Below are 26,840 nucleotides of genomic sequence, written 5' to 3' on the forward strand. Positions count from 1 at the left end.
CAGAACAAGTTCAATTTTTTTACGAAATGTTCTTAAGATATAGGTAAACTTGCAAAGTTTTTTCTTTATAGAATGATCATTCAAAGTTAGATTAAAATGTAATTGTCAACTGGTTTTCATCATCTCAATGAAAAACTAGTACTTTTAACATCCTTGCACTATAAAATGATTTTTACCAGCAAAGAAGATCCAGTTCCTCAAATATATAAAAACTCTTCTTTCGATTTTTTGAGCACCATTTCAACAGAGGTTTACACATAGGCTTAACTTCGAGCAAGTGATTTCACCAGAACAACTCATTCACTCAATACTAAGCATGTGCACAACAGTTTTCACAGCCAGGGCCTAATTTTCAGGCACAAGGAATATTTCTGGCACCAAATTACAAGCAATTTTAATTCTTACTTTGACACCCACAGACATATACCTCCTGATGATTATGCTGAATCTACTCCAGGGTATGTGAACCCTTCAAACTCAGTGTTTGCCCCCATAACTGTGCTCGGTTATTTACTCTCCACCAGCCATGCTCTAGGATCTTGGATTATTTATTACATTCAGTAGCTGTGGCCTGTAATTCTGTAACATCATTAATTTTATAAATGATTTTGCAACACTTTTGCCTCAAAGATGCCAAACAAAACAGAGCTGATTATTGTTATCAGCACTGCCACTATCATTGAACGCCGCTCAGGACAGCAGTGCTCTCAGTAGCTGAAAGAAAGGGAAAAAAAATGCAAAAGCCTTCCTGCTTGTATTGCCATTATGCCTCAAACAGCATAAACGATCTCTTCTGCATACATAATAATTAAATGCTTCCCCTGTCACCCATCCCTGTCCCGTTGTATCTACAGAGATCAGACTCAGCCTGCCTGAGCAGGTGTCTGCTTTGATGCCAGAGCTAGGAAAAGGAAGGGGAGATCACGGCCCTTAAAAACTCCAGCCCTGGAGGAATAAGAGCACTGAACCCCGCTTCTGCAGACCTTTGAGATGCAGCAGGTTGAGGTTGTTGGTCGTGGTCCCCAGCAGCAGGGTCCGGCCTTCTTCTATCGTGACGTTATCGCCATCTCGCGGCTGGTGTCCAGCAGTCCAGCTGGAGTCCTTATCCCACTGGCCGCAAAACTGCAGGGCAAGCTGGAAAGGAGAAGACCCAGAGAAGTTCAAAGCTCACCACTTCCCACCTTTCAGAAAGCCAGCTTGCATAGAGCACGGCGGAGGAGATGCCAATGCCACTACTTAATGCAGGTTACTTTCCCAGTGCGACCCCATGTAGAGCAAAGGGATGGAGCGATACTGGGGTCAGAGACATTCTTGGCCTTTGGAAATGCCTGTCGCAATTTGGGAGTTACCCCTTGTCTCGTTCTGGTCTGGGTAACAACGGGTCGCTGCTGGTCTGGCTGCAGAAAGTCTGCAGGTTTCCTGGTGTGTCTCTCTCTCTGCCTCCAGAAAAACAGAACTGCACATTAACTCCTAGAAACGTCATAAAAATAGACTGAAGGGTTTAGAATAAAAACATCCTGTAGATGGGCAACATTTTGCTTTACAGACTTTTTCAAAAGCTCTCTTGCCACTTGTACATTCTTCCTTTCAAATACCTTTTTAGCTTTCTCAGCTTTATTATTATTATTTTTGTCTCTCTTTGATGTTTTGGACATCAGTTCCAAATAAAGCCCTGATTAACTTGAAAACAGCAAACAGACTGACTCATGACAAGCAAGGACAAAATGATGCCTGCCTGTTTCGAGTCATGGTTCCTGCTCACCTCTAGATTTTAAACATGCTCTTTGCAGTGAAAGGTTTGACTGATTTCTTAAGGAATATGCTCACATGTTTGCACGGACATGTTTGCACAAGTGTGAACATGGGCATTCGTAACGAGTTCTTTTGGACTCACACACGAACTAGCAAGAACAGCCTCAACTGATTTGAGGGCAGCAAGTGGGAAACAAGACATGGCAACATTTGTGGTCATCACCGGGTTGTGTTAACCCAGAATAGCAGTAGAAAGAATAACCTCAATACAAAAGCAAAACACAGTTTGTAATCAGAGCGCATCACATGCATTACAGCTTTTGCTCTGGAGCTGTGGTTCAGGTGAATCAATACTGGTGGTGTTATGATAGTTTCAACTGCGCTATTGTCAATTTTAGCTTTATGAGCCTGATGTTTTATACAACATTTCCCATAGCACCCAGAGCAGTCAGATGACTATTACATGGTGACTACTATCCTAATTATTTACATCAAGGAATAGGTGTTGGCTCCAAGGCTGAATGATACAACTGGCTTATGTCCATCCTGTTTGTAGGGTATGGATTTTGGTTGGCGTTTTCTATCCTTTGCCCCATTCTATGATATCCCTATAAAGGGAATTACTTCGTTCAGTTTAAACTGAAGCCTGCGACTGTATTAACACACATGAGATGAAAACATCTGGAGAGCTAAATCTCAGGCACTGCGTCATTGTTACAGAAGTACAGATAAACCTTCGTATCCATACACAACAGTTACAGAGAACACAATTTCTCCATGGTCACTAAATGTAATAGGACAAGTTTCATCTTCATTACTTGCAAACAGATATTCGTGTATTTCAGAGATTTAGGACAAAATTCCAGCTAAAAAGATAGATATCTTTATCCACTGTCTTTCCAGAGAGGCTGTGAATTACTCTTCACTGATAGTGCTTTGAAGCAAATTATATACAATATACAAGGGTATACAATAGATCCACTTGAAAAAGTAGTTAATTAAACTTGGTTTTATCTCTGAACAAGGGACATAGGGGGATGTACTTCATGGCAAGGCACACATTTCCCAGATACAATGCTTATCAAGCGAACTGTAGCACAAAATTACAAATTCCATAAATTCCTGTCTGGCACAAACACAACCAATGCCGCCAGCCAAACACTTCATGATGCAGTTGGGAAATGGTGGGATCTGTCAGAACATTTTATTGAGAAGGTTTGTTAAATGATTTAAAGTCACTCTGACATCACTGTAACCCTCTGAAGTCACCTAGAAGCCTCCAATTATCTCTAATAGGAAAGCATAAGGGCATAAGGAATATACCATATTGTTCTTGCTAACACCAAAAACTTAGTAAGCTGTTGACAGAAGTCTTGCAAGAGTTAAGAAAAATAAATTGCTTTTTGTTTAAGATGGTTCCCCTTTCTAACTAGAAAACACCCTAATTATTTAAGGTTCTCTCTATATAACATTAGTGTTTAAGCTATTCTTGCTAGGTTTCTGTTGTCACCTCTCAGAAGACTCTTAGAAGACTCTTAGAAGATCCATCCAGTTCTACCAGAACCCTCCAGCATAAAAGCTAGTAGCTCATACATGCCAGTGTAATAAGGCACAAGAAAATGTTGAAATCCTCTTTGAAATTAAGAACCATTCACCATCTTCAGAATGTGACTCAGAAAAGATACAAATATGCTCAAACCAAGCACTCTGTTATCTAGGTGATATGTTTGTTCACATAAGTGGACAATTAAGAAGTAGTCTCTACACCATCAACCTAAACAAAGACAGATTTTATTGCTCAAAATAAAGTTTACTACCCAGAAGCAGAAAATGAGTTGTTCAAGTTGATAAAAATCTCCATTGCTCCATGCAGTTTGTACCTAAATGTTTCCAGTGAGAAGATGCCTGGCTTAGTCTGCTGCCGGGTGCATCACCTGCATATGCATCTTTCAAGTGATTTCTGATTTGTATTCTTTTTTCCTTTTTCTTTTTTTTAATAAAAGCAAAAAAACAAACATCAACTAATAATACAGGACCAAGAGCTGTTTAGAATCACTTGTACTATCTTCACATTATCATGGAAAGAATAAATCTAAAGAATCTGCCTGAAGAGAGAAAAGGGGGTTTGCTCAAGGAAAGAACTTTAATGTACAGAATGAAATGTTAGAGGGAAAACAGTTCTGTAGGAATCGAGGAAAGTCATAGAACTAACATAAGGAAGTGAAATAGCAGATTTTATTTGGTGACCCTTCTTTTTTAGTTCTAATACTGTTCCTTAAGATGAAAGAATACCTCTTTATGATATTTGAAAGAAGAAGCTGTGGTCTAGTGCAAGGCTAGTGAAATGGCCAACAGCCCTGCATTTGTGAATCCCATGCAATTACCCTCTCCCTGTTTTCTGGGAGAAAATTGCAGCACAATCTCCAACTGTACTTCTAAAGCTCCTTTGCTGAATGGCAGTGGCTGTGTCCAGTTCCTATTATGCAGCCCATGGTAGATTAACATGGACTAATATACACAAACTCATTGCACATCCCTCATCAAGAAGGGTGGGTGACGGACTCACAGCTCTAGAAATCCACATTCTCATCTGACCTTCCTAGTTTCTCTCCATGTGATATTCAGGAACCTCCTCAGTTATTGTGCCTGTATTGCCTAGCTGCCCTGTTATCACTATAGGACAGGTTGTAGCCCACACTGACCTTACAGACATCAAAGACCATCATCTCTGCATGCTAAGGACAGCATAGGGGACTTTGCTGCCTTGCAAGCTGAGCATGCTTTTAAAACCATGGTGATGGAAAAACTTGCTTGAGACTCCAAAGAAAAACACAGTAAGACAGCTATCTTATCTCGCAAAAGGCTGTATGGTCACGTCCTAAACATCATCAAGCAGAACCTTCAGCTCCATTTCCTCTGCCTGCAGCTGGGCAGGGTAAGAACATCCTACTCACTGTTTTTTCCTAGAAGCAAACCCCTTTCCTTTTCCACTTTTTTGCCTTGCTTGGCACCCAGCATTTGACCTAAAGCATTCAATTTAAACACTTCTCAGTAAGACTGAGGAGCAGCAGCAGCAGCTGCAAGCACCACGGTCATGGCTGAGTGCCCATCCCATGCGTGCTTGTTGAATGAACCAGGAGGAAGCCTCAGACCAAGGAAAGCTGCACATCAGTGCCTGGCAGTGGGCATTTTCCTCGTGTGTTTTTTCCAGCTTCAACACAGGACACAACAAATGCCAGAAAGGTCGAAAGTCAGGATGGGGGCAAGAGGAGTTAGCATAAAACAAGCCCTGGATGGTGAAGCTGGATCTGGCTGGCTGCAGCTGCTGCAGTGAGGTGACAGCTTCACACTCTGGTTTCAGTGTATACCAGACCGTTGGAAAGATGATTGGGAGGAAATGGAGTTTATGAAACGATAACATCTCTGCATCCATCTGTGCCACCATCAGAGCTCATATTTGAACATGGCCAACTTCAACTAGGTTTAACAGGAGTGAAACCACTGAGATCATAGAATGGTTTGTGCTGGAAGGGGCCTTAAAGATCATCTAGTTTCAAACCCCCTGCCATGGGCAGGTCCACCTTCCACTAGACCTGGTTGCTCAAAGCCAAATTCCTGCAAGGTTCATGAAAATCAGTAGAGAGATTGAAGCAAGAGACTCTTCTGGTGTTTTCCCCAGGACACAAATATATAGCACTTGTGCCTGCACTTAAAATGGTCACACAAACTTTTGCAGTACATGCCCTCATATCAGACATCCATAGAAAACCCACCCTGGCAACATTTCACATCTTGAATCCAATACAGATTACACTCAGTAGGGAACCAACCTGCAAAATATATGCAGAAACTCCAGGTGTGTGAGAAATCACAAACACTGGGAATCCCTAAGGACCCAGTTGTTCTTCCTGGGGCACCAAAGAGCATGAGGACCAGGGAGGGATCTGACATGAAAATTCAATGAGCAGAGCCCAGCAATATCTTCCAACCCCTGACACCCACCTGGTGTGCATCATGCACAACTCATTTCAAACCCACACTTCATGCACGAAGCCCATAGCTTGTACATAACACAGGTTAATTTTGAGGGGTATCAACTTCTTCCCCATTACAGCTCCTAAACAATGAATGAATTATGTAAAGATAAAATAATGTTTTAATAGCATACAATAAGAGATGCACAAGCTCCTTATAATTCAGCACATTAGCCCTTTCCTCCCAGCTGCACCTTCTTTTTTCCATTTTCAGGCAGATTTCTTTCCATTTTATGTTTTTAGCTGCTGCTGTTGTCAGCCAGCCTGGGGTTGCCTTTATGTCAGCCTCTGGGGACACGATCTCTCAGTACCAGTTTCTCAGCTTGTGCCTGTGACTACAAGGGCTCTGAAACAGCAGCAGCAACTGCAGCAAATGAATAAATAACAGCGTTATACTTGCATTCCCACACAGACTGGCAAACAAGTCACAAAGGGAAGGGATTGTAAGTGACCATTCCTTCAGTGTTTGGTCTAAATTTTTGTAAGTAACAACCATTCTGCCAACATAACACATGTTTATCCAGCGATTTTTAACTACTTTGTCCCCAAAATGCAAGGTTTGGGCTTAAAAAGTTTGAGAAACTCATGTTTAGACACAGTATAAATAATTTGATCTCACTTTGTGGTGACTTTATAATTTGTTTGGTTAGCATGGGGGTTTTTTTCAGAGTACAGTCCTGAAAAACCAAACTGCAACAACTGTTATAGACACAAAGGTAAGAGCCCTCATTCTCTGGTCAGAACACAAAGACAGGAGTTTTAAAACCAGCAGTATAGTTAAACACAGGCTCTGCTTGTCACTGTGCTCCACACTCTTCTTCTGGGCTGTGGGTTTCAGCTGAGAGTTATCTGCGACATGGCCACAGAGAGAAATCTGAAGCCAGGAGGGTTTTCTCACCAGCTCCCCTCACCTGAAGCCAGCTTTCTGCTTTCCCCTAAACACATCTGATAAGACATGGAGCACAATACTGCTCCTGCACATGCAAGAAGCTATCCTAGTTGCTTCCTACGATCTCTAGCAGGAAGAAGGTGCACCCCTTCTGGTGTGCATGGCCACGAATGAGCAAATGTTTCCCATGCTGCAGAGATTGACACCCACAACGTAGCCTTTTCCATAGTGCTGACAGATTGCCATTTAACCAGCAAGTACAGAGAGCAAGTGTTCCTGTCCTCAGTCACCACGAAGAGACAAGGTTAACATTTTAAGTGATGGAGTACAGCGTATATTTCCCCACCCTGTAGACCCAGGACTCCACGCCACATTTGAAAACACTTTAATTTCAGTGATGGATACAGGGAGCTCACTTTCCAGGCTGTGAACTCTTGACAGCTCCTCAGTTTAATACACCAGGAAAAGATTTACACCCCTCACCCAACTCCCATCCACCTGAAGGAAAGAAAAACACATATTTGGAGGAGACAAAAAGGGAGGGGAGGTATTTTATTACACTAGATATCTTTTACAAGGGAAGTATTTTCAGCCATCTGCTCTAATTATTCCTCCTGTATTGGCCACCATCTTCATGCAACAATAGAAATAATTATCTCCTCAAGGGCAAAAAAAAAAATATTTACAGAAAAACAAACAAAAGTTGATTATTTTTAGCTCCTAGGGAAAAAAGAAACAACAGGCTACTTCTTCATGAAGGAGCAATTAGGAAGGTGGGTAGAACATCTATAACTAAAACAGACAAATTGGTGCAGGCTCCTCCTTCCAACACATACTTCAAAGGGATGCAAGTACATGTTATTTCTACAGTCAGTGGAGCTAACATGCAAAACGCTGCCCAGTGCCCAAAGAAACTGAACCTGTCTTTTGGCATCATTCCCTGCCTCTCTTGCTTGTAGGGCCTCTAACCCTATGCCAAATTAACTGAAAAACACTCACCACAATTATAAAGTTACAGAATTCCAATTGGTATGAATAGGTCTTATATGCTGTATAACCAGCATCCCTGAGACAAACACAATAGGACACTCTTTCATCCTGCTGTTGTAAGAACAGTTTCCTGCATGCACTTCATCACTCAAAGTAAAAAAAGTCCTTTTCTCTATATGAACCAAAACCAAAAGAGGACTTTTGCAATCATCTTTTCATTCCCAGCAGCGTATAAGGAATTTGCTAACAGAGAGAACAAAGGCATATACACAGCTTCATGGGAAAGGCAAAATAAGGTCGTCCCAAAGAGGACAGAAAATACCTTACATTGTGCAAAAATAAGTGTAAGCCAAGAAAAAAAAATCATCTCTACCAACAGCACAGTGCAGAACCTTATTTTGTATATGACTATATGGATTTAGATTTCACACAGAAATTAGTACAATTCAATTGACTGTGCTATGAAATCAAAGAATGGCCAAACTGAAAGCTAGTATTGAATGCAGAAGTTCATGAGGCTTCTGCAAACAGTCTCAGGACAGAGTGTAGCATCTAATGCTCATTACAGGAGAGCAGCAAACAAACACCAACTGACAAAGAGCTACAAATCAGCATGTTATATGCCATTCTCCACTCTTTGTTTCCAAAAAGGCCAATTTTCATTATGGAAAAGCAAAGAGGTTAAGAATTACCAGTTTTTGTAGGGTTACTCTTGCCCATGCATTTATTTTGGAGAAGATGTCGTCAGATATTAAAGCAGCCTGTATTGAGTTTCTTTGGAAATTAGAGTGCCAAAGCAGTCTAGTGGATCTTACAATGTGATCAACAACCCCTTAAAGGACTTTCATTCATGTTCACTTCATTACAGTACTCCAACTTTGCCATTGATTGAGACATTTTAAAGGACCTTTCTAGGACCTCCCTAGACAGGAGGGAGTAGAAAATAACAAAAGGAAAACCTCTGGAGAACTTTGTAGTGGACAGTCTATTTCCATCCTCTTAGTAAAAGCATCACATTCACCTCTATCACTTCTATTTAATCTGTTTCCATTTGGAAAGTCCTTTGCAAGAAGAACATGGCAAAACAGGGAGCATATTTCAACCTCTCTAATTTCCTTCTGCCTTCCCTCAAAGAAAAGACAACCTCTTGGCTCCTAGGAGCTCATCAGCTTTGGACTTTGAAAAATTTCTCACTCAGCTCAATTCCATGGGATGATGATCCTGAAAATAACACAATCTGACCACTGAGGTCCTTCTCATAGTGTCAGTGTTAAGACAGTCTTTGGTGCCAGTTTAGCAATGACTAATAGGGTGGTAGTTTTTAGATGTTGGCAAAACAGTGAAGAATTTTACTAAGAGTTCAGAGGTATGAACAGAAGTTCCCCTCAAAGTCATACCATGGCAGAGAACAACTGAGCAGACATTGGTAACCAAACTGAGCATCAAAAGTAGATAGATGATGGGACTGTCTTCTCCAGGTTTCTGAAACAAATTATACAAAAAATGGCAGGAATGGTTGTGCTTGAGTCACTAATCAGTAAGGAAGTAGCCTTACGCACGTTAAAAAACAGAAGGAAGGAAAGATAGCTAAAGCATACAAAGGGACAGATGAATCATTTATGCCAAAAGACAACATTATCCCCAAGAAGACTGGAAGTAACCATAGCTATGAAAAAACTAATGATGGAAATGAGTAGAATGCTTCTGACTGTCCATGCATTAAGAGTCTATATCAGGTTCCCACAGGGAGCAGGAGACCAAACTGGGTGTTCCCTTATGAATTTGCATTCTTGGCATGATCGCCTGTGATAAAACAAGCCTGAAACCTAACCCAACAAACCCTTTCCAAGGCCACAATGTGATATTTTCATTACTATCTATCTACATCATCTGCTGTTATGTAACTTCTCTTTAACCTTAACTCCAGCTTTAAAATGTAGGTGGTATCATCCTACCTAAGCAGTTCCTTCATTAATGTCTCCCATAATCATTAATACAAGGATCAGGGCTAGGCATGTGGCTGGACATGTGGTGCACTACCCTATACCTTTATTTTTAATTGAGACTGCCTGTACCCCGAGTTAGAAAGAAAGGATCACTTTTGTTTGTTTGGCTTTTTTTCCCCTTTTTTATTTTTTTTATCTGTCCTGCAGGAATCTTTCCGATTTCTGCTGAACTGCACAGGCACAAGAAGGGAAGAATCTGGCTGGGCATGTTCTCTACGGGACTGATGAATGACCCTAGTCTCTCTCCAACTATTACAGGATAAATCTGTTTACACACAAAAAATTGACCTGGGCTGGTGAGGTGGGACTAGAACCAGGAAACTTGCACGTCCCAGAGGTAAAAATGCATTTGCAGCCAACAGCATTAGTAACTCAAGACCATAAACAAGCCACACTGTCATTAATTACTCAGACAGGGGCAGCCGCAGAAGCAGTGAGAAGACCCAAAAGCCAACTGTAAATAGTTCATCTAGCTGATTAGTTCACAAAAAAAAAAATGAGTGGGCAGTTTCGGAGATCAGAGCCCTCGGCACAAGTCGGTCTGAGGCCAATTTGCAACTGGACAATGGCATAAGAAACAGCTTAATTCCTGTTAAAAAAATAAAATAAGATCCCAAACAATTAAACCAACAAAACTGCTCAAAAAACAACTACCCAAAAAAGCAGCTTTTCCAGCAGGGGAGTAATCACTGAAATTTCCAAGCACAGAAGGTAAGACTTTTTGCACCAGAGGTATTTAATTAAAGACATGGAGTGTTATTTAGGTCTAATAGTGCTTTCACAGGGACGGCACTGAAAAGACATCGCTGTTTGTCAGGGGGTGCATGTCCCAGATATAGCACAAGCCAGCTTCCTATACACAGGCAACAAAGCTCACCCAAGATAAAATACCAAGTAATTGGGGGATATGAGCAGTATTAAGCCACTCCATAATGAAACAAACCATGAGATCCATGGGAAAGTCCAGGTCTATTTACCACACCGATGTGAGTCCCAAAGTGTTGTTCTTAGGTCTTTCATAATCTTTCGAGGGTTATGGTGGAAGGTTGATCTTATGATCAGAAATCTCAACTTCAGATATTAAGGAAAACACCCTGGGACCAGAGGAAATGCCTTGGAGCACATTAAGAGCCCTGTTTGACAAAATGCAAGTTTTCTCTACAGTAACTCATTTCTAATTCACAAGAATCTTCTTAATTTTCATGTATGGCCTGATACTAAGAAACAGCTTATTTCAGTGGAAACTATCCCAGTGCAGAGCTTTAATTGCAAGCCCAACTTGCATGAAAATCCTGTGCATGTAAACACATTGGGGAATTCAGTGCAATCTTCCAGTTTAGATACAACACAACTGGTTTTCCCTTTCCAGAGCACAGTCAAAGGGCACACATAATTTACACATCTCTCTAAACCAGTGATTTCTCAGAGGATGAAGGCTTCTGAGACAAATTAAATATGTCAATTTAATGGTAATGAGAAAATTGCAACATCAAGTTGTTTACACAAGCAGAATAACCAAGTCTGGCGACTGTGTTAGCCTTTGCAGTATGCTTTGTGTAAATATTGTTTCACAATTGAATGATCTTAACTTACTTTAACTAATCTGAGAGCAAATATTGCAAATACAAAGATTAGCTTAACAATTTTCCAACTATTTGCAGGAAAAGAAATCAAATTACATGCCTACGTGTCAGCAGGAAGGATTTCTGAATGGGCAGTACAGTCAATGGGGCAGGAGAGATGAGGCTGGTCCACCCCAGCAGTGGCGATCTGATGATGATGGGCTTTTGAGATCAGGCAGGAGGAAAGAGGGTAGGCTGGAGGTCAAGAGCACTAATGTGGGATCCAGCCCCCGACTTCCACACAGCTCTTGTAGGGATGTAGGGAGTACAAGTGAACTGATATACAGATAATCTCTGCCACAAACCCAGTTTACAACGGATTTCAGTGATTTACCAGGCAAAGACTGAAAAGTGATTTGAAGAGAGAAAGTGCTGCCTGTAAGCTACAACTTGGTATGTCCTATGCATAAAGCAAAGTACACAGACAGCAAAACCACGCAGACCAAGGACAAACACTAATACAGCCATTTATGCATCCAAGTCTCTTCAGCCGAAGTGTCAGGGCCATTCAAGTATCTAACTGGACATCTCATGATGGAAGAAGGGACCTGCTAGGAAAACTGCAAGTTGCAATCCCTGTTTTGTGGAAGGGAAAACTGATGTGCTTGCTGATACCTTGTGAAGCAGGAGGCCATTGCTTTAGTATCCCACAAGAAAAACTCATGTCTGACTGTATCAGGTTTGGTTTCTGCTAAATCACTGCAGCAGCTTCATCAAAACATTTTGCCTGATCATTTTCACCTGTTTAAAATGTATTTTTAAAGTTAATTCCACCTTTGAGAGGGAGGACCTGAATGGCCACAAAGAAATTTCTTCAGGCTATACAACTTTTCCGCGTCCCAGGATAAGACCTGATGTAAACTAGCAGTGTTAAAAGTTATTACTCTCTGAAATCTGCACCCTTGCTCCAGTACAATGCCCTGAAAAGCGGTAGGGAAGTTCCTAAAGTCTTCATTTTCTCTGTCAGAAGTGAAATCCTAAAGGAAGTTAGAGATTAATCACCATGCCATGATTTAGTAGTATCTATCACCCTCAGCATATGGAGCCAGGATCTGCCACCCAGCTATTGAGCACCACCTAAACCAACCCAGCTAACTTCACTCACGCAGCAGAGGCACAGACAATTCTCTAAGCTGCATCATTGCTGCCCATTTAGGTTGTGCTATAGGGGTGCAGGATTTGGGACTCCCCAGCAACTGCTGAGACAGTCCCGCTCCAGCAGAAGTGGGTGACTGCACCCAGGAGTGCTGGTGTCAGACTTCTGCCATGGAGACCAAAGGGTAGTGCTGGGGAAGCCTGCACTGCCCTTCCAATCCTCTACCTGCCCAGCAGAGAAAGGGTTTCACCCTGCATGGCTGTTATTTCATAGAATCACAGAACGGTTTGGGTTGAAAGGGACCTTAAAGCTCACCCAGTTCCAGCCCCCTGCCATGGGCAGGGACACCTTCCACTAGACCAGGTTGCTCCAAGCCTCATCCAGCCTGGCTTGAACACTTCCAGGGATGCAAGCTTTTTAAATGGCTCTGCCTAATCTGCGAGCTTTCAGAGTCCGCTTTCAAATGCAATGTCCTGTTTAGTTTTAGCACATCAACAACATGCTTTCTTAGCCTATCTGTATGCATTATCTACTGCTGTAATGTATCATGTACTGAACTACAGCATCATTACAGGTAAGTGCTCAGGTTTAAATGCAAACATAATTACATAATGTGGTACAGCCAGGAAGAATAATGCAGGAAATAGAGCCAGCTCCATCTGATAGTGCAATCTGACTGGAACGCCGGCCGTTTGGATCCAAACACACAGCCTAGATGGGGCAACCAAGAATAAAAGTGCTTTGCGGTATCTTTATTGTCATCATCAAAAACACTTATCTGTAAGAAAGGTAAAAAGGTGAAGATGGGACTCTTACAGAAAAGGTCACATAAGCAATAGGGTAACACTGGGTTACGGTGACTAAGAAGATGTCACTGCCTTTGCATTGTCACTATGAGCTGAATTTGCCAAGCCCTAATGGGAATCCAAGCATTATGTGACATTTAGAAGACTGGGAACACCCATGCTATTTCCCTGAACTCAAGAGTGTCTATTTAATTGCAATAAATCCAGATAAAGTCTCAGATCCTACTGTGCAAGGAGATGCACAAACACAGGAGTACACACCTGATGCAAGACACCTTCCAAATGAGGACATATCTACAGCAGATATGTACACTTTAATACATTTATTTTAGATAGCTAAATTTAGAACTTATTCTCAATGGAACAGTTCTTCCATCTATTTAATTTTCTTTCTTCTTTACGGTACTTTTTGCTCACAGTGGCACACTATAGACAATTTCAGCAGGGGTGCAGACAGCACTGCAACATAAGCCAGAAGGCAACTGAAGTTAATTTAGTGCACTTTGTGCTGAACGACCATGCCATGAACAAGTACGCCTCCACTGAAGAGCAGCATCGCACACATTACGGGACAGCAACCACTCTTGTCATTTCAAGAGATTTTAGCCCAAACTTCGTTTAAATCAGACAACAAGACGAGAGACTAGCGTGAGAGAGAAACTCTTGACCAACACGCTGCCCTCTGAACTGAGAGGCCTTTGAGTTGAAAGCACAAACTCCTGTTGTTTGAACTATAAAGCCATGCCTCTGTTTTGCAGGGCTGTAACAGCTCATCTTTGTTGGGAACGCAGATCGCCTGAAATAATGTGCACTCCATGGCTTTCACTATCTGCCCTCCTACACACACATTTGTCTGCCTGGTAGTCGTCTGGCAGGACATAAAATCCAGGGTCCCTTGATCCAAGGATCCTTGATGGCATATTCTTATCCCAGAATCTGAATGTATTCAAGTACTTCAGGTGCAGACGGGTGCCTAGTAGCATTTTCCAAAGGCAGATTTGATTTCCGGATGAGATGGGCACCATGCTAGGGTACCTACCCAAATGGGAATGTATGTACGGGAGGTGGAAGTGCCTTGGTCCAAATTCAAAAAACCCTATCTTCTGCCAGATATCACCACCTGGAGAAACTTATCCAAAATTGTCACCCCACAGTACCTGCCTTCAAGTCCCTCAGGTACCTGGCAATTGAGAAACCACCTCTTCCACACCTGAAAATGAACACTGACCTGGGGCCTGCCAGTGACTAGAAACTGAAGTCCTTCCTGCATGAAATACCTCAATTTCTGCAGCGTTCCCTGGGCATCTCAGCTTTGAAGCCATATTTTTACCTCCAGTGGCTCCATCTCATGATGCATCTCTGTGCTAACCCCAGTAGGGCTTCCAAAAAGGCACTGCAGAACACCACCAACTGCCCGACAACTTCTTCTGCACCAATTCCTTTGGCACAGAGGGATTCAAGGCAAGGAGCTAAGTTCTAAGTCCAGGAAAACACAGAGAGCCCAACCTGGGGTGAGTTATCCCAACAATTTATCCAGAATTGTTTCATATCTCTCTACGCAGGTTTGCATAGATCAGTCTGGGCATCTAAAGCCATGCTGTTTTCTTGTCTATATGTGCTTGCTTTCATGCCTACATGAGCTTGCTGGCAAGCTCGGGGGAAAGCTTTTCTCAACACTGAAAGCAAAAACTGCATCTTCTGTTTACCAAGCACAGGTTAAGGCACGAAGAAAAAAGGCAAACAAATGAGTATTAGTCAGTGAAAGAGCAAGAGTGTGTGTGGAAGAGGGAGAACCATGATCCCTAAGTGGCTGAAGCTGAGCCTGACCCTTGATCGGAATCTCAGACCGAAAGAAGATGTGTGAAAGCAGGAAAATAAATCAATAAGCAAACCGGCAATCTCTTTCCTCAATTTTATTTGAGGAAGTCAAATTTATCGAGCTCCTCACAAACTGTCTTTGGCTAAAATCACTGCTAATGAGCTCTGACATTTGAAATTAACTGAATATGAGCTAACAGCTCCCAGCCCTACACCACCCATGAAGTTAACTGGGAATATTTTGTTAAAGCCATAGACGGGTTAAACTGACTCTATTGAGAAGACACAGCGTTCACGAGAAAGTGTTTATAACATCCACTTCACCTGATGCTTCCCTGACCTGGCATGTCTGCTTTTCTTCATGGGGACCACAGAGCACTCAGTCTTCTTCGTTCCTTCCCATTGCCATGGTAATTATTTGCTAGTTTTTACGAGGTAGCCTTACGATCCCTTAATGAAGTCCTTTGCTCTACAGCTATTCACAAGGACAGATTGGACACGAGGGGCTTCCACTTATGGAGCTGCCAATCAGGGGAAGGTACCCAGCATTTAGCAAGCAGTTGTTAAGCCAGTCTATCACCCAGCTATTACAGACTCATCATGAAAACAGCTTGCTTTTACTGGCAATCACATAAAATTAACCCTTTCCTTAAAGACAGAAGGAAGGCACTATTAGATTAATTGTGGTACAGTGCTTGAATATGCTGGGTTTTCTTCCTGCTACAGCTTTTTTTTTTTAATCAAACTTTAAAAAAAAACAACAGAACAAATACTCCTCATCTTTATTCTGCTCCTTACTCTAAAGACTCTACTCAGAATAAATCACAATGCAAGATGATTATCTTTCCATTACGTGTAGCTTACTATAAGACCAAACTTTTCAGGCTTTTGTTATCCTCAGAATTTACCCACTTTTTTTCTAAATGAAGCAAAACTCAACTGCCCTCCACACACAGTCTATTCCAAGGCTTCTTCTCACTTCTTGTGATTGGATGGGAAGCCTGACCCTGCACTCACGGCTAGAAGATAGCCCAGGTACCAAACTCAGCTCTTTAAAACTATGTCCCTATAGAAGTGGAGTAACCCAGCACCCACCTTACACAATGCCATGAATGACAGAGGTATTACACTGGATCCAGGTATAGTCTACAACCTAGCTGAAACTTTGCAGAGACAGAAAGAGAAAGAGGTCCTGCTCCTCTGCAACCCATGGGTAATGAGAACCAGCCCACTTGAGTTAGTGGCCCATATACTGCCAGTGCTTATCCAACTGAGTAAATGTCTAGAGAATTCAGTGGCTTTGCATACAAGTTTTTTCTCCTGCATAAATGTCTGTGAATAAAACACCAGCAATTAGGAGTGACTTGCAGGAATACAGAGGCACCTGACATACCAACACCCATGTAGGATCAGCATTTTGGAAGATTAAATCCAATCAATTTTGATGTGGATGAGGGAACAAGGTCATCAAGGGTTAGGTTTATAGTTTGTTCAGAACTGGGCATTTGCATGTCAGTCAGGCCTCAGTATGGATTTAGTTGTCTAAAATGAAACATCAAGAAAATATAAAAATAAAATTACTCTGACTATTGTTAAAAATAATCAGAGAATTGATCAAAAATCAAAATATTCAGAGAAATTGTGGAGAAATGCACTCCACCTGCAGATCTGTTATTTCAGTGCTTAAGAACGATAACTGTCTCCAATGACATGGCCAAACTCGGTTTCGTCTTGGCCACGTGCTTTTGCTGGTACTTGAATAGCATGAAGACAGCATCTCCATCCACCGTCCAACCATGTTGAGGGCCCCTCTAATGGTCCCAGTCTGGTCAAGTCTACTCTGGTAAAACCTCTGGGCTTTCAAAGCAAGGTGACCACACACCCAGCCCTTGCTGGGTGCTGAACCAGGCCCCAGAAACATTTGGAAGCGGTTGTAGGTCAGGCAATGTTTTTGTTGCTCCTGTGTGAAGCATCAAGTCCACAGTATTGCTCTGTTTGGGACTGGGGAGAGGACACAAAGTCAGATGGTGACTCAGGATCCTATTTTAGTGATACAAATGTCTGATAACATCTTCAGCCTACATTACACCTACGGAGGTGCAAGATGTTCACATACCTTAAGCCATGCCTCAGTGCAAAAGAACAAGTCTGGGCTATGTGTGTCTCTAAGGAGCTCAGCCCTTTTCCAATCGAATCCCCAAAATGGGGTGATGGAGGCGGCTTCCTGCTGGCTTCACCCAGAGCCCAAGGCCATGCACCCCTTCAGAGATCTAGCCATCAAATACTCCCAGCCCCTTTCCCCAAATTGAGAGCGAGTTGCACAGAAGAGAACCAGAGCTGTGTTTTCGAACCACAGATAATCCTTCCCCCTCCAAAACTCCCTAAACACTAAAGCCAATTAGACTTTGCCATAATTAAACAGGAAAGTGGCTGAAAAACTCTGTGCAAGAGCCTGGGAGCAAGCAGAGAGAAAATGTGCCCACGCTCCCTCAGGATGGCTTCCTCACACCCTCCTGACCTTAATTCAAGCCTTCCCTTTGTGCAGGAAGGGAAAGATTTGCTTTCTGTTCCCCGGAGGAGCACCTCCAAAATGACACTTTTCACTCTGAATCTGTGTTTCTCTCAAAGGTGGGAGCAGGAATAAGTAGAGGGGGGAGAAGGAAAATGATTCTCATTAAACTAAGCCATGCTTAGTTCTGATTTCACACAGGGATGTTTTAAATGCAAGTGGAAAGGCTTTGATGTGCTGTGGGTGACAAGGGACTGGCATCCCATCCAGGGCATAACAGTATCCCATACTGGGGGTAACTTCCGCTGTGCCTTTTGTGCAACAGTATAAGCGATGGGGAGAAGAGGGCTCCTTGAAAAGATACATACAATTTGGTAAGCAAAGAGATACTAGAAAGATGGTGGGATAGGGAAAAAAAAAGGAAACAAAACCGAAACACAACAACAAGAGGCTGTTTATAATGGTGGAAAAAAAGAAAGCTACAATTCAGTCCTTCATTTTTGATCTGACAGCAGGAGAGGAAAGAGTTAAACCTCAAATCAGGAAGCAAAAAGTTAAAGGAAAAAAACCCCACACCACAAGCAGATCACCTAAATTTCCCATTGCAGCCCAAGGCCTATCCAATTAAAAAAAAAAAAAAAAAAAGAAGAAAAAAAAAAACCACAAAAAAAAAAATAAAGAAAAAAAAGAAAAAAAAAGGAAAAACAGAGAAATAAAAACCAGCAATTTTGATTATCCTTTTCTCACACACCTAGCAGCCACTTTATTTATTTATTTATTTACCCCCCCCCCTTACAGAACAAGGCCCTTATTTTCTCATTTAGTCCAATGGAGATTGTCCTCCTGGAATGACCTTTTTTTCTTTCTCTCTCTCCTCCTCCTCTCCTTCTTCCTCCCCCCTCCTCTTCGCTGCCTCCAGGCCATTGCCCTCGTGCCAGTAACTAGATAACACACTCTATCAGAGATTTTTTAAAAAATCATTGCAAAGGCACTGGGGCTGATAGTGGCATCAATCCTAGCCTGACACGGGCTCGGGTCAACCATTTATCTCTTCACATTGCCTGTGGTTACTGTGGGGGCCATCTTGGTTCTCTACATCTTAACAACCTTGCAGATGGTACCTCTCTGCTCTGATAGCATCCGCACCCCAAGACTGGCTTTATGTTTTTATTTTCATTAGATTACTATGGACTCCTTCACTTCCTTTCTGTGAGGCTTTCAAATTTTGGTTGGTTTCGTTGCATTCCCACTGAAATAACACCCTTCTGAAATAACACTGGGACCAAGCTAGCAGGTGAAGAAGATAGAGAATATGGAGATGCAAGGGTGGGCTTGCTGGGCTGTAGAAGGTGTGTATTTATTACAAATATGCACACAATATCTTCGAAGAGTTTCATCCTGACATTAGGTCATGTGTAACATGGTTATTTTTGGCTGTTTGCACTGTCAAAGCACCCAGGAGCCCTACTCAAAGTCCAAGACCATCATGTCAGGTTCTATCGGGATGTTCCCTAATAAGCTGTAGTCAAAAGAAACTATTCCCTAGTCTCTGAAAGATGTGATCCCTATGGCCAAATAAAGGGATGTGGTGTTTTACAGTATCAAAATTGATACACGGGAATGGAATATCATATTATTTTATAATTCTCCCTCAAGTTTAGAAGAAGGGACCTGTTTTATTAACCCCGTACAAACAAACTACATATCAAGATGGAATCTGCTCTGTGGCTTCCCCTGTAAACTTTTCTGCACCAAGGTAAGGAGGCTGAAAAGGAAACACCACTCTTGAAGCACCCTTTATCATCCATCTCCATGATAAGGTAACACAGGGCAGGTGGCACTGATTCCCTTGTATCAAGGGGGAGGAAGCACAAACCTGACTGCTCCATCTCTACACGGTGCCAGGACTTATTCACGGGCTCCCACTCAAACCAGGATGCATCCATCCTCGTAGGCAATACGTTTCATCCCCTACCCTGCTTATCTGCTCTCAGATTGATATAGTAGTTTTCCTCATGGGCATTACAGCAAAGGGGACCACTGAAGTACGCAGAGAGAGGATTGTTTGCCCTTTGTGGTACTGTTTGGTGCTCCAGAAGAAAGGGCAGTATAGGAGATGGAGGGCAAATGGAGATAGACAGCCAAAGGACACCAAAGAAAGACAGGGTAGGAATGAGAGTATGCCAGGGCTCTGAAGGCAAAGAAGCCTGAAAGAGAATACCCCATGTTCACCCTTAGGCACTGGTACCCTATTGAAATTACTGAATTTTTTTATTTTGTTTTTTAAACAGAAGATAATGACCATAAACTGGAAACCCACATATGCCTGCAAGCAGTGGCAACCAGCTATGAGCCCTTCACCCTCAAAAATGTACCCATCAGACATCCATGCAACATGAGGACTGCACTAAAACAAGAATGAAAGAGCATTGCACGTCTACCACTCAGAACACAAAGAGCCTACTGGACCTGTAAGGTAAGATGCACCTTCCATCTCTTGTAGCTCTCACAGATGGACACGGTCAAGAGATTTGGCCACCTTTAAAAAGTACAAAATGCCTTCAATGGGCAAAGTTATCTCATCTCCTTCCCCACTTCCAAATACTGTGGCATCCAGAGAGACAGTAAATGTAGAAAATAAGGACAAAAAAAGGAAGGGAAGGAGTGATTTTAACATTTGGAGAGGAATCCAGGGGATTTGGAGAGCTAGTCCTGATAACATTAAATTGAACAGCAAGGGTCTTCTCGCATGCATCTCAGACACAGCCTTGGTGTGCTGTTTTATTCTTTCTTCTTTTTTGGTTGAGAAGTGAACAAAGCAGTTATCCCAGTATCAATCACCAAGTTAAGAATTCACAGATCCTCAGTATTCTAAGCTACTTCTTAAATCTCAAGACCTTCCCTTAACGCCCTATTTAAAAACAAGCTAAAGGCAGCACAGCATATCCAGGCAGACCCATAATCCAGGATGGCGGTTTTATCTAGCAAGTTATTTTTTATTAGCCTTCTATTTCTTAATAGGGACCCCTTGAGGGTTGGGTTGTAGAGAATTCACTAGTATACCAGTTCAGCTTCCCTATGACTGACTTAATATATGTGGCATCTGCCCTCCGACAAACATTATATCACCCATCTGGGCCAGAGGAGGAGGGGGAGTCAGAGGAGGGAAACATTGCTCAAACAGCATGCTTGCATGATGATTAGGTCTGGTCCAGTGATCCGGAATAATAATCTGAAGGCTCACTAAGCATAATGGTTTCAGAGACATCCGAGCCTGGCCAAACCTTCCCATGAGCATCCTTTACGTGTGTTATCAGTGTGTTTTGCAAGTCTCATCAGCGTCACGGTAGCTGACATCTCATTATGCAGCCAAGGTGGAAGTGGACAGGTACTGAGTGAGCATTAGAACTTTTCTCTTCCCTTTTATTATTTAATTCATATCTTCCCATTATCCAGTGTATCATGAAACTATGAACTAATTAAGTCCTGTGGGATATACAATCAGTGCTGGATTTTTTTCCTCTCTCCTTTCGGTAGGCTAAATTGTGTTACACACCAATACAAAAATAATTCTGCAACTCTTCCTTAGATAATAATGAACCAAGTTACAAACACTAATGATACTGAATGCAACAGTGGGGCAGAAGCCTGCTGCTTACTTCATGTGACCTAATTAAGTCATATGGGGTAAAATACTTCAAATATAAAGTGAAGCAAGAGCCTAAGTCAGTTTCTAAAGAATACCATAAAAGCTATTCTCTGGGGGATGGTGGGACACAGACCAGACATCAGGAAAAGTCCAAGTTGGTGAACTTAAATTTCATGAAGTCTGGCATGTAACTCACAGATCTCCAGCCAGCGACTTGAAAATCCCAGAAATTTTGGGGCTCCTCTAGATTCAGAGCTGAGCCCACTCAAGAGACTGTAACCATTCAAGCAACAGCTCAGAGACTGAATTTGAAGCGACAAAACTTAAACGAAGGTTATTGCATCACCTACTAGAAAATATAGCTGTTTTCGTGAGGATTCTGCCCAAATGTTTTCAGAGGGATTAAACTAAGACAGCAAATTCAAGTGCCTGACTCAAGGGAGCACAAATAGGACAGCCAGCATTTTTGGCAAATAACTCTCTAATTTTTGATGATAGCTACAGCTCAGTTTTCAAGCAAAGCTTTGGTGAAATCAGAGACGGAAGAGCTCTCTTTCCTGCAGAATTAAGCTTAGCCATCTGATGGAGATCATGAAAAAAAATAAGATATCTAGAGTTAAGATCTTTGTATGTATTCATTAGGGGAAATAGGTAATTAAAGAAAAGGAAAAAAAATGTACCTAGTTTGTATCTAGGTACAAAGTTCTTCTAGTACTTGGAGTTTCTGTATATCCAGAGTCAGGCAAGATTAAAACAGACTATTTCCAGCGCAAGGCTCCCGCTGGTCAAAGGAGGCAGATGTAGCTCTTGGGCATGCCTTTGCCACTCACTGTACATGAGGACCCTTATACATGACTTTCTCTTCGATGTTGCCAGGTCATGGCTGGGAGCATTTGGAACAGGGCTGCTAGAAACATCATAAAAACTCAAACCTGGAAGAGATCACCATCTTAGTGGAGTTCGGTTCCCTGCTACTGGGGTATCATGTCTCCTGGCCTCTCTCATACACTCACCATGCTCCTACCCAGGCAACTCTGGAGCCTTCTGCCCAGCATTCCCCCACCAGAAGATTGCTGCAAAACCTTGTCGCATTCACAGTCTATGTTCGCCACATAAACATAGAGGCAACCTACCAAATCCCAACTAATCAGATGAATCCCTAATTGTTTTAAGAATTATGGACAGGTGCTATTAGGTGTCTTATAAGGACTGAATTAAAAATTACTTCACCCTAAAGCTTTTATCCCTTCGACCCAAGTTCCCAGAACCAACCTTTTATAGTTTTGGTTCATTGGGTTTATTTTGTTTTATTTTCTGAACAAAACAAAGGTTCTGAACTGAGGTTGCTCTCTTCTTGCCAATGCCCATTATTCCACCCTCTTGATAATATAAGCCTCTCTCAGCTTTCTGCAATGCCTCTTTTTACTTCCAGTGCCATATTGGAGCCAATCCTGCTCCATCATCATCTAATTATCTCTGCCCCAACCCTCCCACAAAGCCCAGCTGGCTAAGACACTGCTGAGTTATCAGCCTGCCCAGGCATTGCTCAGCTGGCAGAGGAGTAAGCAGAAAATAAAACACTGAGCAACTATACTGAGAACAGCTATGGATCAGGCCCATTTTTTATGAAGTGCTTTGAGATCCTTGCATAAGAGTGAAATAGAAGTGCCAGATGTTATTATAAAGAGATGCAGTCCCATTACTTGTATACAGAGTTGTGCTGCCTGCTAATAGCACCATTATCCTAAGACACGTGGTGCTATTAATGCATTTCACTGCTTAGTGCTGAACCTGGGGACCATTATTTCCACTGGAAAGGTAAGGCCAGTTCACATGACATGATTTAAACCTCTACAGTGAAGCATGCATATGCTGCACCAGATCGTAAATCTTAACTGGATGCTGTCAGCTAGAAAGAGACCAAAATTGAAACCATTTATCTGAACTCCCCACCCATCCACCTCTGCTCACCCCGGCCAGTTTTGGGAAGAGGGATAAAATGATTCCAAATCCCCGCTGGGTTCATTAAGCAGCAGCAAATCCCAGACCTAAAAGCACTGCTGGTTTCATCCTGCTCTCCCTGAATGAATTTGTTCATTCAGGACACTTAGGACTTCCTTGATTTTCCCCATTCTGAGCAGAAAAACCATAGAGGGGACAAACCTCACTATTTCCTCCTATTCTTGCTCCCATTTGAGTCAAAAGACAACCTGCCATCATCTAATTACTGAGACTGCAGGACCTGTGACACAGATGAGCTGTTCAGATCACAGCCAGCAGTAGGTAATAGCTCCTCTATGCTGCAGCCCAGGCTTTAGGGCTGTAGAGGTGCCCTTATCACACTTGGGAAAGAAAATATGAATAAAAGGAGTAGTTACCATTTGATCTGATACTTGCCTGAGCACTTCCTTTTGACGGCTTCCTGCAATTACCAACTAGCAATTTATTTTTTGGCTTGCTTTTCTTCTTAGCTGGGCATGTTTCTGGTAGCATAACTAGCAAGGCTGACTAGCAAATGAGCACTCATAGGTAAAAGGCTACATGTGACATTCCTTCACAGACCAAGGACAGAATCAACAGAATGAAGAAAAGCAATGTATTTCTGGATACCCAGCTGCAATAGTAATATACACATAAAGGTAGATTTGCAGGGCAAATATTCAGAGAATCTTGGTAAAAGATCTAGCATCTGATGCTAAAAACATGCCAAAATTGCTCTGGCAGGGTACTGCAGCTACTTCTGGGGTGGGGTGGTAGAGGAAATATCATTGCAGATAGAAGAGTTAAAAATTACCATGGTAGCTTTAACATCAGTGCTGAGCAAACGAACTCCAATTTCCTAGGTTTCAACCATACTAAGAAGACTGTATGATAATTTGATTTAATAGATTAAAACCAACTTTTTTATTATTATTATTTTTCTCTCATAATTCAGTTGTGTATCTTTTCCCACTTGCACTGCCCCATATGTGGTAGGACTTCACTTCTAAGGAGCTGCTCATTTAGGAAAAGGTTGTGACAAAAGGATATTTGATGTTCACCAAACATCCAACTCCTCTGAATTTTTTCTCATGGGTTGCACAACCCCCTATTCAACTCAACACCCCTAAAAATTCTTCAACACTGCGAGAACTCTTAAAGGATGTTTTCAGTTTGCAATGGACACTTTTAGATATAGACCCTTACAATGATGTCAGTTCAAAGTCCTAGTTTTTTGTCATGAATTCTAGATATGTCTTTCTATACCCATACATAGCATGGAAAGACTGTCCCATTTTATTTCAGATACTGGAGAGGAACAAAACCCAAATATCACCAGAAGTGCACAAATGCTGAATGCCAAGTCTCTGCCAGAGCTGAAACTCTGTATCTCACAGCTAACATTCTCCTCTAGTAACAGAAAATAACACTTTTAGAACAGACTTTGAATTTATATAAAAAAAACAAAACCAGGAGAGTGTTAAAAAAGATATGCGTTGCCCAGAAAATAAAGCTCATTTATGTCTCATAAAATACATGATTAACCATAGTTAACCATTAATACAGCTGCACTGCATTAGAATCGCTATTCAAAGTTGGAAAGCATTTAATATTATATATTGCTGCTGCTCAGCCTAAATTGTTTTTTTTTTTTTGCCCCCCTTTAAATGTACACAATATTACAAATTTAATTTTAAGCTGTTTGAATCAGTCTGTAAAAAAGATTTGATTATACCTGAGTGTTCTGGCCCCAGTTTTTCCATATCTCAGTAATCTTGGCAGTAATTGGCTGATTAGCTCCCTCACACTCCATCTCTGCCTCAGTTTCCATGGTAATGTTACAGGAGCTATTATAGATGAGAACTTCATCTCTTTCCACTTTAGGGCTGAAACGAGAAAGGAGGTTAAATGGGGTGTCATCAATCTTAATGAAATGCAATTATTTTTACTCTTATTAATCATTGCAAGCCATTAGCTTGTGGCAACTCCTGGCCACCATTTGTCAAACTTTGCAAATTTCTGTAATTTTGTTTCCATTCTTTTATTGTTTATTTGTTTCTCCCCCCCTTTATCTGCACACACTCAGGATGAAAATACATGCAGTAAATATCTCTCAGTGATGCCTTTCTGCTTCCCCAAACTATTACAAATAGTAGGGAATGCCATTCTAGGACCAAAGCAGGAAGATACATGCAGACAACAGCTAGGGAATCAGCAGTGTTAGGATCAAAGATGGACTCCTACATGGAGTAGGGTTTGTTCATGTCTCCCCCCTCCCCATCTTACTCACACTTAGCAATAGGGAATGAATAACTTGCAACTCCCCTAGGGCAAGTGGAGAAATTGGAAAAACCACACAACTGGCTAACTGGTCCCTAATTCCAACTGTGAAAAAATGAGCTCATTTAGGGGTTCCAATTCCTGCTACCCAGCTGATTGCAATGATGCTTTGTTGCTAGCATTGGAACATTAACTTAATAAATTAATTAAACTTACTTAACAGCCCAGGCTAAGCAGATTCGATATATGTGCCAGTTATACCAACAGACATTTGCTCTAAAGCATCCCCTTGCATTGGGAGAAGAAGCGATGGAAAAGGTGGTGGGGAAGAAACATTTTTTTTTCACTTGGTCTTGCTGCTGAGAGCTGCTGACTTTGGTAACATTTCATTACAGGGAGCTACAGGATCCAACATCCCTCAAAATGAGGGGAAAACTTCCAAATTTACTTCTATGCGCTTAGGATCAGGACAGGATAACCCACTGTCACTTCTCATTCCCCCCCTAGCCATTGCTCCTTCTTCCTCCTCTCCCCATCCCACCAGCAGATAAACACCTGCAGCTTGTGGGAAGGAGAGCAGAAAGGAGATGAGTTATAGCAACACCGACAGAGCTCAGAAATTATACCACTTTTCTGAATAACTGAGAGAGGACAGAGTTCATATGATTTACTCAACAAAACAGAGAATCAGAAAGGTAAGACTAAGATTTTCAGAAGTCTTCAGATTCCTGAAAGGCCTATTTGATGGAATTTTCTAAAGTGCCAAATTTAGGAGCCTAAGTTCTACCAAAATCAAACAATTGGCAAGGCAATACTCAGACCTTTGTTAGTAGGGTGGTGAACAGGATGTTTTGATGAACCTGAAGTTTTCAAACCATGCTGGGTGTTGCAGCTCACTGTACAAATAAAGAGCTGCTCTGACAGTACAGTTAGGGGGTATTTGTTTTGTTGCCCTTTTTCAGTGTTAAAGTATTAAAGAAAGCAGCCACATTAGAAACTACAAAAACAGCAACAAAAAAAAGCCTTCTGCAAGTAGCTGAACCTTTTTAACAATGAATTTTTAGTTCTATATTTAAATGAACCTTTCCCTCTGCTGTATCAATAATCAAAAGCCAGCCATAGGCAACTACACTTGCTTTTGATAGCAACACTTTGAGAACTGCTCTTGTCCTGTACAATAATTCAATGGACTGGGCTATCTTTCAAGACTGCATAACACTTCTTTTTAATGCTACAAGAAAAAGCTGCATCTTTTAAATAAGCATTTGTTTTAAAGGCAAAAGGGGGTTGTTGTTGTTGGCTAGAGGCAGGGCATGGGCCTAATTTGCCAGGCACTGAAGTCAATACAAGGAATTTTGAGTGGCTGTTCACATCTTTTTACAAAAGTTAACAAGCTTTGCTTGTAGGCA

The 26,840-nt window shown here is 41.8% G+C and overlaps 1 protein-coding gene across 5 annotated transcripts in view; it reads right to left on the reverse strand.

Annotated features, from left to right (window-relative positions):
• Nucleotides 1-26,840, reverse strand: part of PKHD1 (PKHD1 ciliary IPT domain containing fibrocystin/polyductin) — a 244,217-nt gene that overhangs the window by 159,235 nt on the left and 58,142 nt on the right. For all 5 annotated transcript variants that reach the window (XR_003991946.1, XR_003991945.1, XM_030490172.2 and 2 more), the window contains exons 35-36: nucleotides 24,887-25,037; nucleotides 984-1,134 (exon numbers count right to left, since the gene is read on the reverse strand). Coding sequence is in view for 3 of the 5 variants with exons in the window: in XM_030490172.2 (XP_030346032.1) it covers nucleotides 984-1,134; nucleotides 24,887-25,037 (302 nt within the window). In the remaining 2 variants the exon portion in view is untranslated. The remainder of the gene's footprint in view (nucleotides 1-983; nucleotides 1,135-24,886; nucleotides 25,038-26,840) is intronic.

Source organism: Strigops habroptila, chromosome 6 (genome assembly GCF_004027225.2).
Source record: "Strigops habroptila isolate Jane chromosome 6, bStrHab1.2.pri, whole genome shotgun sequence".
Lineage (NCBI taxonomy): Eukaryota > Metazoa > Chordata > Aves > Psittaciformes > Psittacidae > Strigops > Strigops habroptila.